Genomic DNA, 13,160 nt, shown 5'->3' on the forward strand with positions numbered 1-13,160 from the left:
CTATTCTCTTTACTCCAAGACAGGGGTCAGCAACCTTAAACACTCAAAGAACCACAAAGGTCCTAACCGGAAGCCCCCCCCCATTTAATTCGGGAGCCAACTGGAAGTCCAGTTCCCCCACCATAGAGTCTCCTCCTAGCATGGTGTCCTTTTCTGTTTACCTGTCCTAACCAAAAGCCCTATCAATTGTGGAGCCAATGGGCAACAGGGAGCTGCAGCAGAGGGATGAAAGAGCCACATGCGGCTCCAGAGCTCCAAGGGAAGTGCCTGGATACTAATAACCAGATGAAACAGCTCAGGGGAAGGACTCTTGGATGACTTTTGCTCACAAACACACCAGCTCCTACCCAGAAGTGCTTCCGTTGATACTATCTGGCACAGTGGGAAAGAGAAGGGACTCTGTCTCAACTGCCATAGCTGAAATGCCTGAGACGTCTTCTCTTGGGGCAAAGTAGGCAAACTCACCTACCTGCTCAGTTCAGCTCCTGGAATTGAATGGATTGGTCGTGTATTTGTTGAGGGTTGGGTTCTTTTTTTTTCTTTGTCTTTTTGCAGAAATGGGAAAACAGTTTGTTCCTGCCTTGTTCTAGGGTGGTTTGCAATGTCTGGGTGTATTTTATCATCCCCGTGGTCTCCTAACCAAGTCTGAATCAGGTTTATTGCACATTTGGAAAGGGGGAAAGTAGAGAAAGGGAAGGAGGGAGAGAAGGGGAAAAAGGAGAAATAGAAATGAAAGGAAGGAAAAATAGAAAGAAGGCAGGGAGGGAAGAGAGGGAGGCAGGGAAGGGGGAAATAAAAATAGAAGGAAGGGATGGAGGGAGGGAAGGAAGGAAGAATAGAAAGAAAAGAAGGAAAAATAGAAAAGATGGAGGGAAGGGAGGGAGGAAGTAAAAATAGAAAGAAGGAAGGAAGGAGAAATAGAAACGAGAGTGGGAGGCAGGGAGAGAAGGAAGGAAGAAAGGAGAAATAGAAAGGAAGGAAAAATAGAAAGGGGGGAAGGGAAGGAGGAAGGGAGGGATTAAGGGCAATAAAGAGGCGGGGAGGAAGATTAGTTAACTACTGTGGACCAGCTGAGATATTTAGATCAGTGGTTGGTTGGCAAGTTTTAGAAGGGTGGACTTCAACTCTGATTCTCACATCTTCACCAAACCAACATGTTATATCTTTATGTCTAATGTTGGCAAATACCATTGACTGGTGCTAATGGTTGATACGAGTTGCTGCCAGTGTCCTAGGTATCAACCAGGTATTTTCTTAAAATGTTGTTGTTGTTGTTGTTGTTGTTGTTTTAAATTATTCCAGGGTTTCAGGCCGCAGGCAATTTTGTATAGCTTAAAAGCAGCCGAACTTGAATAGCTGCTGTGAATTGGGTCAAGGTGATGCTGGATGAATTCCCACCCCCCAAATTAAAGCTGTGGTTGGGAGAAGATGGATTTTGGCCCTCCCAACATGATTCTCCTGCCCTTTTGGTTTCCAGAAGAAGAAAAATCCCTACAATATTCCCAGGAAACACACAAAGACCTCCCCATTTCTGCTAACTGCCTCCTGGAATTGTTTTGCCATATATTATCCTACTCTCCCCTCCAGGCCTAAATTAAACCTCCATCCTTGCCTAAAACTAGATTATCTTGAGTACATAAGTGAGATGCAAGTGAGGAGGGAGGAATCTGGAAACAGGACAGAAAACAGAAAATCTAACCAGCTTGCCTGAAAAAGAGCTAAAACCCCCAGAACACACTGTTGTATTTGTCTCTTCATTTCTTTTTCTTTTTTTTTTGGTTTGGCTTCCCTCCCCCCCCCCTTCACTTTTCCTTCCAGTTGGCATTATTATGTACACAACAATGTGAAGTTGCAGCTGTCAGTCCTTTAGTCTGTGTTGGCCTTCTTACTCATCCAGTTCTTCTCAAGAATGTATGGATTTAGTATATCTGAGGATTCAAGCAAAGTGGCTTTTCGCAATTGACTAATGGAAATATTGTCAATGTGCAGGTGTTTTAAGCCCCCTCCAAGATGTTTCGGTATGGCATCCAGATAGAAACAGCAGCAGCAACAACAACAGCAACAGCAACAACAACAACAGAAAGATAAAAAAGGCTGGATAGTGGATGTGGCAGTGCCTGGAGACAGCAGAATAGAAGAGAAAGAACTGGAGAAGATAACAAAATACAAAGACCTACAAATAGAATTAGAACGACTATGGCAAGTGCAAGCAAGGGTAGCACCAATAGTAATAGGCGCCTTGGGTGCAGTCCCAAAACAACTGCCACTTGAACACCATGGGCATTGACAAATTTCCCATCAGTCAACTGCAGAAGGTGGCTTTACTTGGAACAGCTTCCATTCTGCGACCATATCTAAAACACTTTGCTTATCCCAGGTCTTTGGTAAGGATTTGATAGGTAGACAAAAAGGCCAAACCCAGGCTGATTGTGCGATGAATAAGAATAAAATTTTTTAAAAGAAGATACTTGATTGATACCTAGGATGCTAGCAGCAACCCGCATCAACCATCAGTGCCAATAATATTTGTGATACATTTTTAAATGTTCTGTTGACTGAGTTTCATGTTTAATGAATAAAAGTAAATAATAATAATAATAATAACAATAATAATAAGCACGAGTCAATGGTATTTGCAACACATCTTTAAATGTTCTGTTGACTGAGTTTCATGTTTAATGAATAAAAGAAATATTAATAATAATATTATAAAAATATGTGTGTGATGGAAAAGATTGTAAATAAAGACTAAGTAAAAGCACAAAAAATAATATTAATAATAATATAAATAATAATAACAGTGATACCCACGGGGCACCTGGTACAATGTCCAAAAATTTTACAAAACACATCAATAAATTCCACACCAGTGGAACTGCAAAAAAACTGTATGACTAGGAATGTCATATATTTTAAGAAGATACTTAGTTGATACCTAGGAAGCTGTGCAGCAACCCGTATCAACCATTAGCACCAATCGCTGGTATTTGTAATGCATTTTTGAATGTTCAGTTGGCTGAGATTCATGTTTAATGAATAAAGTAAATAATAATAATAGTGATGATGATGATGATGATGATGATGATGATGATGATGATGATGATGATAATGATGCATATTATGGTTGTTGGCACAGTGAAGCAGAGGTCCAGACTGAATTTGGCATTTATGTCCACCTGTCCTGTCCTTTTCAGGGACCCAGGATAGCCAGATGTGGATGTTTGTGATATTGACTGAGGATGAAAGCTGCTGTAAGTAAAATTGCCTTTTGCAATGGACTGGTGGTGAATCTGTCAGTGACGATAGTGTTCAAGGGGGACTCCAGTTGTTTTGGGGATTACGCCCAAGGCGCCTCTTCCTGTCCGTACTATCTTTGCTTTCTTTTGCCACAGTCGCTCAATTTCTGCTGGCAGGTCTTGGCATTTCGTTACCTTCTCTTCGTTCTCTTTTCTTCCTGCTCCTCTCCAAGGACCGACGCTCGCTGTTGACGCCGTTACTTGCAATTTCCCCACCGCCGAGAAGTTCTCTCGCCTCCCCAGTGAACTTGGGCGAACAGGTGAAGTTTTCTTGACAGAGGTCGCAACCTCGCCCGGCTGCCCCCACCCCGCCCCGCCGGGATCTTTATGCCATATTAAGCACAGTCAAAACCGAAACCCGCAGGGGGGAAGGAGGAGAAAATAAAAGTTCCTTTCTGTCCTTCTCCCAGCCTCTTTTCTTGCCATTGAGCCGCCTCTGAAGAAGTTGCCATTTAGAATTGCGCCCCATCCAGTCTGCAACGCGGGGGCGGAGAGGGGGGGGGTTCTCCTTTTCCCTGTAGCCCCGGCGGAGATGGGGGGGGGAGAAACGAAGGTCCAGTTTGATCCTGTTAGGCTCCCCTTCTTCCCCCCTTCTACGAGAGGAAGCAAGCAAGCGACTCGCCCAAGGCACACTCTGTTCAGACGTCCGTTTTTCTTAATGCCCGGTATCGCTGCGTGCACTTCAGCACCCGCGTCTGCTAAACTCACCTCCCCCACCCCCTATTTTCTTTCGCTTTCCGACTCTCTCGGCACACCTTAAATGCAAGTTGGCTGGGAAATAAATCCAGTAGGGTCCCTCCCTTCAAATTCGCGTCTAATCCCTTAAACTTGTACGTTTGCACGCCGCCTTCAAAGATCTGGCAAAAGGCGGCACACATCAATTCAGCAAAGAAACATTCTCTCTCCCCCCTTCTCCTTCCCTCCCTCCTTGTCTCTCCCTCTCTCTTTCCCTCCTTCATCCCTCCCTCCCTCTCTCTCCTTCTCCCTCTCTCCCCCTCCTCTCTCTCACACAGGTGCGTACATACCAGTCTGCGGTCTCCAGGAGCTGCCTCTGATCTCCCACAAATCTACCTGCCCGGCTCTGAAAAAGGTGCATCAACCCTCGGATCGCGGCCCCCCACGCTGCGCAGGCCTCTAAAAAGGGACGCGTCGGTGGGAAAGCTCGCCACCACGGCTCCACGCGCGGGGCTCTAGCCCTCCCAACTCAGTCCCATGGATTTCCACGGGGCTTCCACGCTTGGAAACGTGCCTGAAAGGGGGCTCCGTTGAAGCCTCCGCGGACTTCCCCAGTTCTGGGTGGAGCGTTTTACTCGCGGGTGGCTGTCCTTTCTTAATCCGCCGGGGGCCCCCCGCCCCACCTTTAATCGCGCGCACCACTATTAATGCAAAGTTATAACAGAGGTCTCTGATGGCGGCTGGTCCATTATTTATTTATTTATTTATTTATTTATTATTTATGTATTTATTTATTATTTATTTATTTATTTATTTATTTATTTATTTATTTATTTATTTATTTATTTATTTATTTATTTATTTATTCGCACAGGCTTGGTTGAGCGCGCTGCTTGGCTGAGAAGGAGAGATTTACGGCAAAAGCCGTCGCTTGCCTCGGAGTTGGGCTTCCCAACTCACGGCGCCTTTTCTCCTCCTTGGGTCCACGTTTCTCTTCCTTCAGCCGAAGGTGGGGGGGAAGGTGGGGGGTGTATACGGGTGGCGGGGGAAGTGTGATAGTAAGCTCGTCCCTTGGGGACGGCGAGCGCTGGGCGGGGAGCTAGAGAGAAAATCCCAGGGAAACAACCCGCTTTTAAAGGCCTAACGCATTGCAAAAGAACAGCAAATCGATGTTATAGATGCCATAGACTGGCTCTTCATGTACATATACATATACATCATATACATGCATGGCTGTATAGATATACACACATACACATACATACACACACACATACATACACACACACAAATACACATATATATATACATACATCTCTCTGTGTGCGTCTGTATCTATCTCTCTATCTCTCTATCTCTCTATCTCTCTATCTATCTATCTATCTATCTATCTATCTATCTATCTATCTATCTATCTATCTATCTATCTATCTATTTTAAACTCCTTCTTCTTCCTCTTCCTCTAAATAAAGACTTATAAAGAAGAAGCAGTGTCTCCCCCAGAAAAAAAAATAAGTCGCTGGACTTGTTCTTGCAACAGTTACGTTGTTCGCCCTTGGAAAAGGAAACCTTTCCCGCCCACCACCGCCGTCTCTTTCTCGCCTTCTCTCTCTCTCTCTCTCCCTCTCCCCCCCTCTCCTCTCGCCTTGAGACGGGGTCGGCCTATTGAATGAGATCCTTTTATTCCGCATGGGGCAACGCATTCGCAATTCTGGCCTCCCTTTTATGCCCCTCTCTATGGAAACCCGGATCAGGGGGCGAACTATGCGAGGCTGAATAGAAAGGACCCGCGGAAAAGGGCGCCCGAGTACAGCATCTGTTACACTCGGGAAGTTAGACTGACAGGCTGGAGCTAAAGAGACCCACTCGAACAGCTTTAGATGCAAAGAGGGGAAAAGAGAAAAAAAGAAAAACGGGGAGGGGGGGAAATCAGCTCCAGGCAGATAGGGTGGGCGTGCGTGTGTATGTGCGCGCGTGTGGGCATGTGTGTGTGTGTGTGTGTGTGTGTGTGTGTGTGTGTGTGTGTGTGTGTGTGTGAGAGAGAGAGAGAGAGAGAGAGAGAGAGAGAGAGAGAGAGAGATTGTGTGTGTGTTGAAATCGGGAGAAGTGAAAGTAGGAAGGGGCAAAGAACACCCCCACCCCCACACACAAATCGCCTAGAGATTTTGCGCCTAGGTTTTTAAAAAATGAAGATAGGGTGGCCATTTGGCTTGAGGGAGGGTGGGAGGGGAATGGGATTACCCTTGGGGGGGGGGCGCTTGCCTTTGCTTGGATACTCAAGGCCTCCTCTGGAGAACGGGGCCCGATTCTTGTTATTTGCACCCAGCCAGCCCATCAGTTCGTTCCGAGGGGATTTGAGACTTGGGAGGGTTAAGGCGGACTTTGGTAGTTTGCTGCTTTTCGGCGAGAGAAAAATCAAAAGGGGCGAAAGTCCATTCCGAAGTTCTAAGGGGGAGCGCCTCCCTCTCCTCTCCCCTTCCCTCCTCTCCTCTCTCTTTTCTCTCTCTCTCTCTGCGACCCTTAAACCCGTACAAGCCACCCGTCGGAAAAGGCCTCGGAGCGCGCCGTTTGAGCCAAACGAAGCGCCCAGTCCCGGTCACCGGGGGCTCTCGGGAGCCTGATTTGGCCCAAGCCCAGATACTTCGAGCCTGGGGGTGGGAGGGAAGAGAGGACGACCCATGCCGTCCTTGCGCTCGGCCCGTGGGAGGAGGACAAGGTCGGCTTAGAGACGCTACTGATTTCTGTTGAGTTACTTTGCGTCTGGAAGGGGGCACCCTGGGAGCCGAAGGGCCCGCGAGGGGCTCCGCTCCCTAATCAAAGCAGGGCGGTGGCTTGCTTCCTGGCTTCGGCCAAATGGTTGGGAAAAGAGCGGGGCTCCCTTGGCAATGCCAGGCCGGACAGGATGCCTTTCAGCCTTCGGTTTTCTCACCTACCCCCCAAAAAATCCCTCCTTTTCTGGATAGCCGCGTTTTCCTCCCACCCCAATGGAAAGGCCGCCTTATGTTGAGAACACGGATTCTAGTGGGGAATCCAGCCGGCCTGCCGTGTGGGACCGTAGAGCAGGACTTTCCCCACGCCTGCAGAGAGAGAGAGAGAAGCCCCGTGTGCAACAGCTGCAATTTTCTCCCAAAGTGGATTCCGAATTCAAACCCACGACCGCGTTAGTGCGAGTTGACCAAAGCGAAATCAAGCTTGGCCAAAGCGAAATCTATCTATCTATCAATTGTCTGTCTGTCCATCGCCTATTCATTTATCCTTCTATTCGTCTACCATCTGTCTGTCTCTCTAATCTCCTTTTATTACAAACTTCGAGTCCAAACTAAATAAACCACCTGCTTTTTATCGTCAGAAACACCTGTCCGCTGACCTCGTCATGAAACATGGCCAAGAAATTGTATTAGTCTTTATTTTGTCCCAAGTTTAAAACAACAAACCAATAGGGATCGAAGAGAGAGACCGTTCAGATTAAACACACACACAAAATAAACAAAGAGCGGGATCGGGGATTGGGGGTGGGGGGGGAGAAAGGGGGAGTGGGGAGAAGCTCACCTTGTTTAGGGTGATATTTTCATTTCCCCGATTTTTACTCCAGATCTGTCTTCCTGGAGAACTTACTGCCTTAATGACTTTGGGGTAGCTGCAAGCCTTCTTTTATTTCTGCTAAATATATGAAAATGTATGCAAATTTAAATCAAGCTTAACCTGGGAGCTCCTGTAATATATTTAATGGAATTTCAAACCAATAAGGGAACTGTGATGCAGCGTTCTGTAAGTGCAAATATAATTACGCAGCAAGGTTACCTCGGAATTATGCAATGAAAGGTCATTCAAAATAATAATAAAAAAGTCAGAGATTTCTTTTGGCTGCCCCCCCCCTCACAAAGCATTAAGGTTTAATTTTCTCAGCTGGAGCGCCACAACACACAGCAACGCCTGTTCCTTTGCAGAATGCTTGAATGGGAAAGAACACAATGCACAATTTCTTTTTATTATTTGATTATATTTGTGAATCGCACAAACCAGACAGATGTTTAGACTGTTTTTTTTTTTTTTTGGCATTTTTACCAATCTACCGAGTCCTTACCAAGGACTTGGGATAGGCAGACGTTGTTTGATGGTAGAAGCAGGATGTAAGCTGTCTTCGAGAAAACTGCCGTTTTGCAATTGATTGGGAGGGATTTTGTCAATGCCAGTGATATTCAAATGATGCGCCAGAATTGTAGTTTTAGAATTGTACCCAAAGCTGCTGCCGCTGCTACTACTACTACTGTTATTGTTGTTGTTGTTATTTACTTTATTCATTAAATATGAAACTCAGTCAACTGAACATGCATCAAAAATGCATCACAAATATCATTGACTGATGCTAATGGTTGATACAAGTTGCTGCCAGCGTCCTAGGTTGTTGTTGTTGTTATTGCTATTGTTACTACTATTATTATTTACCGGTAATCTTCTTTTGCGCTTTTTTTTTTTTTTTTTTTTTTGCAGATTTTGTTCCTGACCTTTCGACACGCAAAACTGGACATTTGGTACAAAGCCACGTTTGGAGTGGAGAAAAGAACGGAAGATCGCACGTTTTTCGGTCGAAGTTGGAAAGGAATCCGGTGAGTGATTACTTTTCGGACGGATTCCATTGGCCAATTCCTCCCTGGGCTGGACGGGCGGGCGCGCAGCGGGTTGCGCCGTATTTTGAACAAAAGCAAAAGGCGGGATGACCGCTCGCACATGTATCCAGGCCACGGGGGATTCTCCCTGGGCGCAAAGCAATCTCGCCGCGCCGGCCGCTTTCCCAAAGTAGGTGGCTTGTTCTTCTTTGAAAACTAGAAAAGGTGTGGAGCGGCGTGTGAGGGGAGAGGGGTAGGAAAGCTCTCTGCCCCACTTGAAGAGGAGTGGGTGGGTGGGTGGGTGGAGGCGGGCTAGAGAGGACCCAGCTTCGATCGAGGGCAAACTTTATCTCCTCTGCCACCCCTACACAGCGCCTCCCCACCCACCCCCAAAATGAAAGAAATGGTTTGTCTTTCAAGCTGATGAGAAGTTGGCTCCGCATTTCTCAGCCAATCTTTCTCAGCTACTGTCTAGCTGCCTTTTCCCTCTCTTGGCACGAGTGTGCGGCGCACTCCGATCCCACGAGCTAGGAATCTGTGTAAGGCACGCAAGCTGCCCCCCCCTTTCCCCTCCTCGTTTCTTGGCAAGGCACAACTTTGCAAACTTCCTGAGCGCCTGGTTATTCGGGACGCGTTTTTTTTTAATTCTCCGCTAGACACCCCCTCCACTCCCTTTCTCGCCCAACCTGTTAGACTTGCAAGAGTAAATCCCTCCCGTAGAGTAAAACTCACCGGGGAACTACCCTTTCTTGACCCCCGCCCAGCCCAGCCCACCCACCCCAGACCGATTCCAAGCCATTTGGAAGGGTTTCCCCCTCGTCTTGGCAAAGGAGGCGCTGGCGCTCTCGGGAGCAGGTATTTAACCTCTCCTCCTCCCCCCAAGCTCCCCCCACGCCCCGCAAGTCCCGGGGAAGGAGAGGCGGGGAGGGGGAGAGACCCAACGCGCGCCTTCTGCCCTTAATCAATGGCTGCAAATTCAAACCTGGCTCCGAGCCCCCTCCCCTTTCCCCCTCCCCTCTTTCCAATAGGAGTCAGCTGGTCTCGCAGGCCAAGCAAGGGTTAACCCGCCGACCCTCGGACAACCCTCCCTCGCCAGCCAATGGGGAGGCAGGACGGAGGCACTTCCTGCCGGTCGACTCCCTCGTTTTAACCCTTCGCTCGCCAGAGCTCCTTTGGGTCCCTTCCCGCCCCCCCCTCTCCTTGCCTTTTTTTCTTCCTTGGGAGGCTGGAGGAGGGGTGGGGGGAAGCCGGGCGTGGAGCCAACCTCTTCGGCGCGCCGTCATTGGCCGCGCCGTCCCTTTCCCGGCGGGAAGAGCCTCACGGATTGGCCGCCGGTCCCGCCGGTCAGGAGAGCGCTGGCTGAGGCGTTCTCTCTTTCGGCTGGGTAGCTGTCAAAGGCGCGAGCGAGCGGCCGCTTCGCCACATCCAGGCGGGGAGGGGGAGGGGGGAGAGCCGCAAGCCAAGCCAGCCCAGCCGAAGCCCCAAAGCCCAAAGCCAGGCAAGCGAGCGCGGGTCGCCCAGCATGGCCACGGCGGCGACCAACCCTTACAGCATCCTCAACTCGGGCGCTCTGGTCCATGCCGAGGCGGCGGCGATGCAGCAGGGCGGCCCGTTCCGCAACCCGCAGAAACTTCTGCAAAGTGACTACTTGCAAGGGGTAGCCGGCAACGGGCATCCGCTGGGCCACCATTGGGTCACCAGCCTCAGCGACGCGGGGCCCTGGGCGGCGGCTCTGAGCGGCGGTGGTGGCGGTGGCGGAGGAGGAGGAGGAGGCGGCGGCGGTGGAAGCCCCCTGGACCAGCCCGACGTGAAGCCGGGCCGGGAAGACCTGCAGCTGGGCGCCATCCTGCACCACCGCTCGCCCCACCATGTCAGCCACCATTCCCCGCACCATGCCAGCCACCCCAACGCTTGGGGAGCCACCCCGGCCCACGGCTCGGCCTTGCCGGTCAGCGGCGGCCAACCCCCGCCGCCTCCGCCGCTCAACGTCTACTCCCAGGCCGGCTTCACCGTCAGCGGCATGCTGGACCACGGCGGGGGTTTGACGCCGCCGCCCGCCGCCGCACCCCCGCCGCCACATCCTCCTCCACCACCTTCTCTCGCCGGGCTTCACCCGGTGCTGCGCGACTCGCCTCCGGAGCCCTCCGAGCTGGCTTCCCATCACTGCCCCGAGCATTCGGACGAAGAGACGCCCACCTCGGACGAGCTGGAGCAGTTCGCCAAGCAGTTCAAGCAGCGGCGGATCAAGCTGGGCTTCACTCAGGCCGACGTGGGGCTGGCGCTGGGCACCCTGTACGGCAACGTCTTCTCCCAGACCACCATCTGCCGCTTCGAGGCCCTCCAGCTGAGCTTCAAGAACATGTGCAAGCTGAAGCCGCTGCTGAACAAGTGGCTGGAGGAGGCCGACTCGTCCACGGGCAGCCCCACCAGCATCGACAAGATCGCGGCGCAGGGCCGCAAGCGCAAGAAGCGCACGTCCATCGAGGTCAGCGTCAAAGGGGTGCTGGAGACCCACTTCTTGAAGTGCCCCAAGCCGGCGGCCCAGGAGATCTCCTCGCTGGCCGACAGCCTTCAGCTGGAGAAGGAGGTGGTGCGCGTCTGGTTCTGCAACCGGCGGCAGAAAGAGAAGCGCATGACGCCGCCGGGCGAGCCGCCCCAACCGCACGAAGTCTACGCGCATAGCGGGAAAACGGACGCCTCGTGTCACGACCTTTGACTATGACCCACCCGCTCAGGACCCGGGGAATCGGCGCCCCCCAGCCGGACGGGCGCGCGGGCGGGCGGGGGTTGACCTCACGGCGTTGTCCCTTTCCTTCCTTCCTTCCTTCCTTCCTTCCTTCCTTCCTTCCTTCCTTCCTTCCTTCCTTCCTTCCCTCCCTCCCTCCCTCCCTTCTATTTTTCCTTCCTTCCATCCTTTCTATTCTTCCTTCCTTCCTTTCTTCCCACCCTCCTTTCTATTTTCCTTCCTTTCTATTCTTCCTTCCTTCCCTCCTTTCTGTTTTTCCTTCCTTCCTTCCTTTCTATTCTTCCTTCCTTCCTTTCTTCCCACCCTCCTTTCTATTTTCCTTCCTTTCTATTCTTCCTTCCTTCCCTCCTTTCTGTTTTTCCTTCCTTCCTTCCCTCCTTTCTATTCTTCCTCCCTTCTCTCCTTTCTGTTTTTCCTTCTTTCCCTCCTTTCTGTTTTTCCTTCTTTCCTTCCCTCCTTTCTATTCTTCCTTCCTTCTCTCCTTTCTGTTTTCCTTCCCTTCCTCCTTTCTATTCTTCCTTCATTCCCTCCTTTCTGTTTTTCCTTCCCTCCTTCCTTTCTATTTCTTCCTTCCCTCCCTCCTTTCTATTCTTCCTTCCCTCCTTTCTGTTTTTCCTTCCCTCCCTCCTTTCTATTCTTCCTTCCTTCCCTCCTTCCCGCCAGGATGTTCAGCAGCATCCTCCACAATATAGATAACACAACCACCTCCTGAAGAAAAGAGAGAAAAGGGACACTGTTCTTCTCCCTTGCCGTCGCATCTTCACAAGCCCTACAACAGAAAAGCGGTAGGAAAAGGGGGGGGGAGGGCATGGAAAGCCAGCGAGCTTCCCCCCCGGTCTTCCCCCGCCCGCTATAATGTAATTTTCCACCCTCTCTCCCAGCGCCGATTTTCTGTGCTTAAATAGCAAAGCTTCCCCTTCGCCCCATCGCCGATAGAAAAAAAAAGGGAAATCGTGATCTCTATATCCGAGAAAGAAAGAAAGAAAGAAAGAAAGAAAGAAAGAAAGAAAGAAAGAAAGAAAGAAAAGAGACAAGACAAGACGTGCCTACGAATAACCTTTCAGCGCCTTGGTCCGACCCGGTGTATTTCAGGTGACGAATCTCGTTTTAAGACAGACTTAAAAAAACAAAAAAAAAACAACGCTTGGCTGGACTTTGCTCGTTGCTAAAAAAAAAAAATGACCTTTCGTTCTGGCGGCCTTATGAAGGTCCGCGAAGGGTGTCCCCCCATTCTGGGATCCCGCGTTTGCTTTCCCATGGACCGGCCCTTTCCTTCGTCCTCCGCCCCGCTTTTCCTCCCCAAGACCCCACACCGTGGAGAAAAAGTGGAGTCCGGCATTTCCCCCTTCCTCGGCAGGAGGAAGACCAATCTGGAGCTCTTGTGGATTTATTATTATTATTATTGTTCTTTTTTTTGTTTTGACCCCCCAAAGACAGAAACGCGAAGCGACTCGGCGGCCGTCACAACCCGCGTGCGTTGCCTTTCGCTGATCGGAGTTCAAAATCGTACAATGTCAAAACGGACATTTTTCTAGTTGGGGGGGGGACCCTCCTTCTCCCCCTCCTCTCCCTTCTCCCTCTCTTGGCCCGCCGTCTCCTTTTCTGCTTTTGGCCCTCTCGACACAGATGTATTTAAAAATAAAAATAATAGTAATTCCAAAAGCCCAGGATCCCCCTAAGATGGAAATCTAGCTTTTTATTTTTTATTTTTTTACGGCTCTGCGGCTGGATCCCATCCTGACCGGCACCTGAAGTTTACGGTCTGTACTTAAATCCATTTTCACGTCCTCCAATTCGGATCTTTCGCTTCGGATTAACTAACTCCTTGTGCCTGCC

General features: G+C 50.1%; 1 protein-coding gene and 1 long non-coding RNA gene across 4 annotated transcripts in view; one reads left to right on the forward strand and one right to left on the reverse strand.

Annotated features, from left to right (window-relative positions):
* The window catches only part of LOC148043163 (uncharacterized), an 88,230-nt gene extending 80,633 nt beyond the window's left edge, over positions 1-7,597 (reverse strand). For 2 of the 3 annotated variants that reach the window (XR_015698339.1, XR_015698338.1), the window contains exon 1: positions 7,521-7,597. This is a non-coding gene — a long non-coding RNA (uncharacterized LOC148043163). Of the gene's footprint in view, positions 1-4,321; positions 4,514-7,520 lie in introns of those variants that run through there. The other variant, XR_015698340.1, reaches the window with a different exon arrangement.
* Positions 7,598-10,100: 2,503 nt separating this feature from the next.
* POU3F4 (POU class 3 homeobox 4) lies at positions 10,101-11,441 on the forward strand. Its single transcript, XM_014069651.2, has one exon. The coding sequence runs from the start codon at positions 10,101-10,103 to the stop codon at positions 11,292-11,294; it is 1,194 nt and encodes a 397-aa protein (XP_013925126.1). The 3' UTR covers positions 11,295-11,441.
* Positions 11,442-13,160: the final 1,719 nt, after the last annotated feature.

This window comes from Thamnophis sirtalis, unplaced genomic scaffold (genome assembly GCF_051295495.1).
Source record: "Thamnophis sirtalis isolate CommonGarterSnake01/CBP01778 unplaced genomic scaffold, rThaSir2_p1.2 scaffold_13, whole genome shotgun sequence".
Lineage (NCBI taxonomy): Eukaryota > Metazoa > Chordata > Lepidosauria > Squamata > Natricidae > Thamnophis > Thamnophis sirtalis.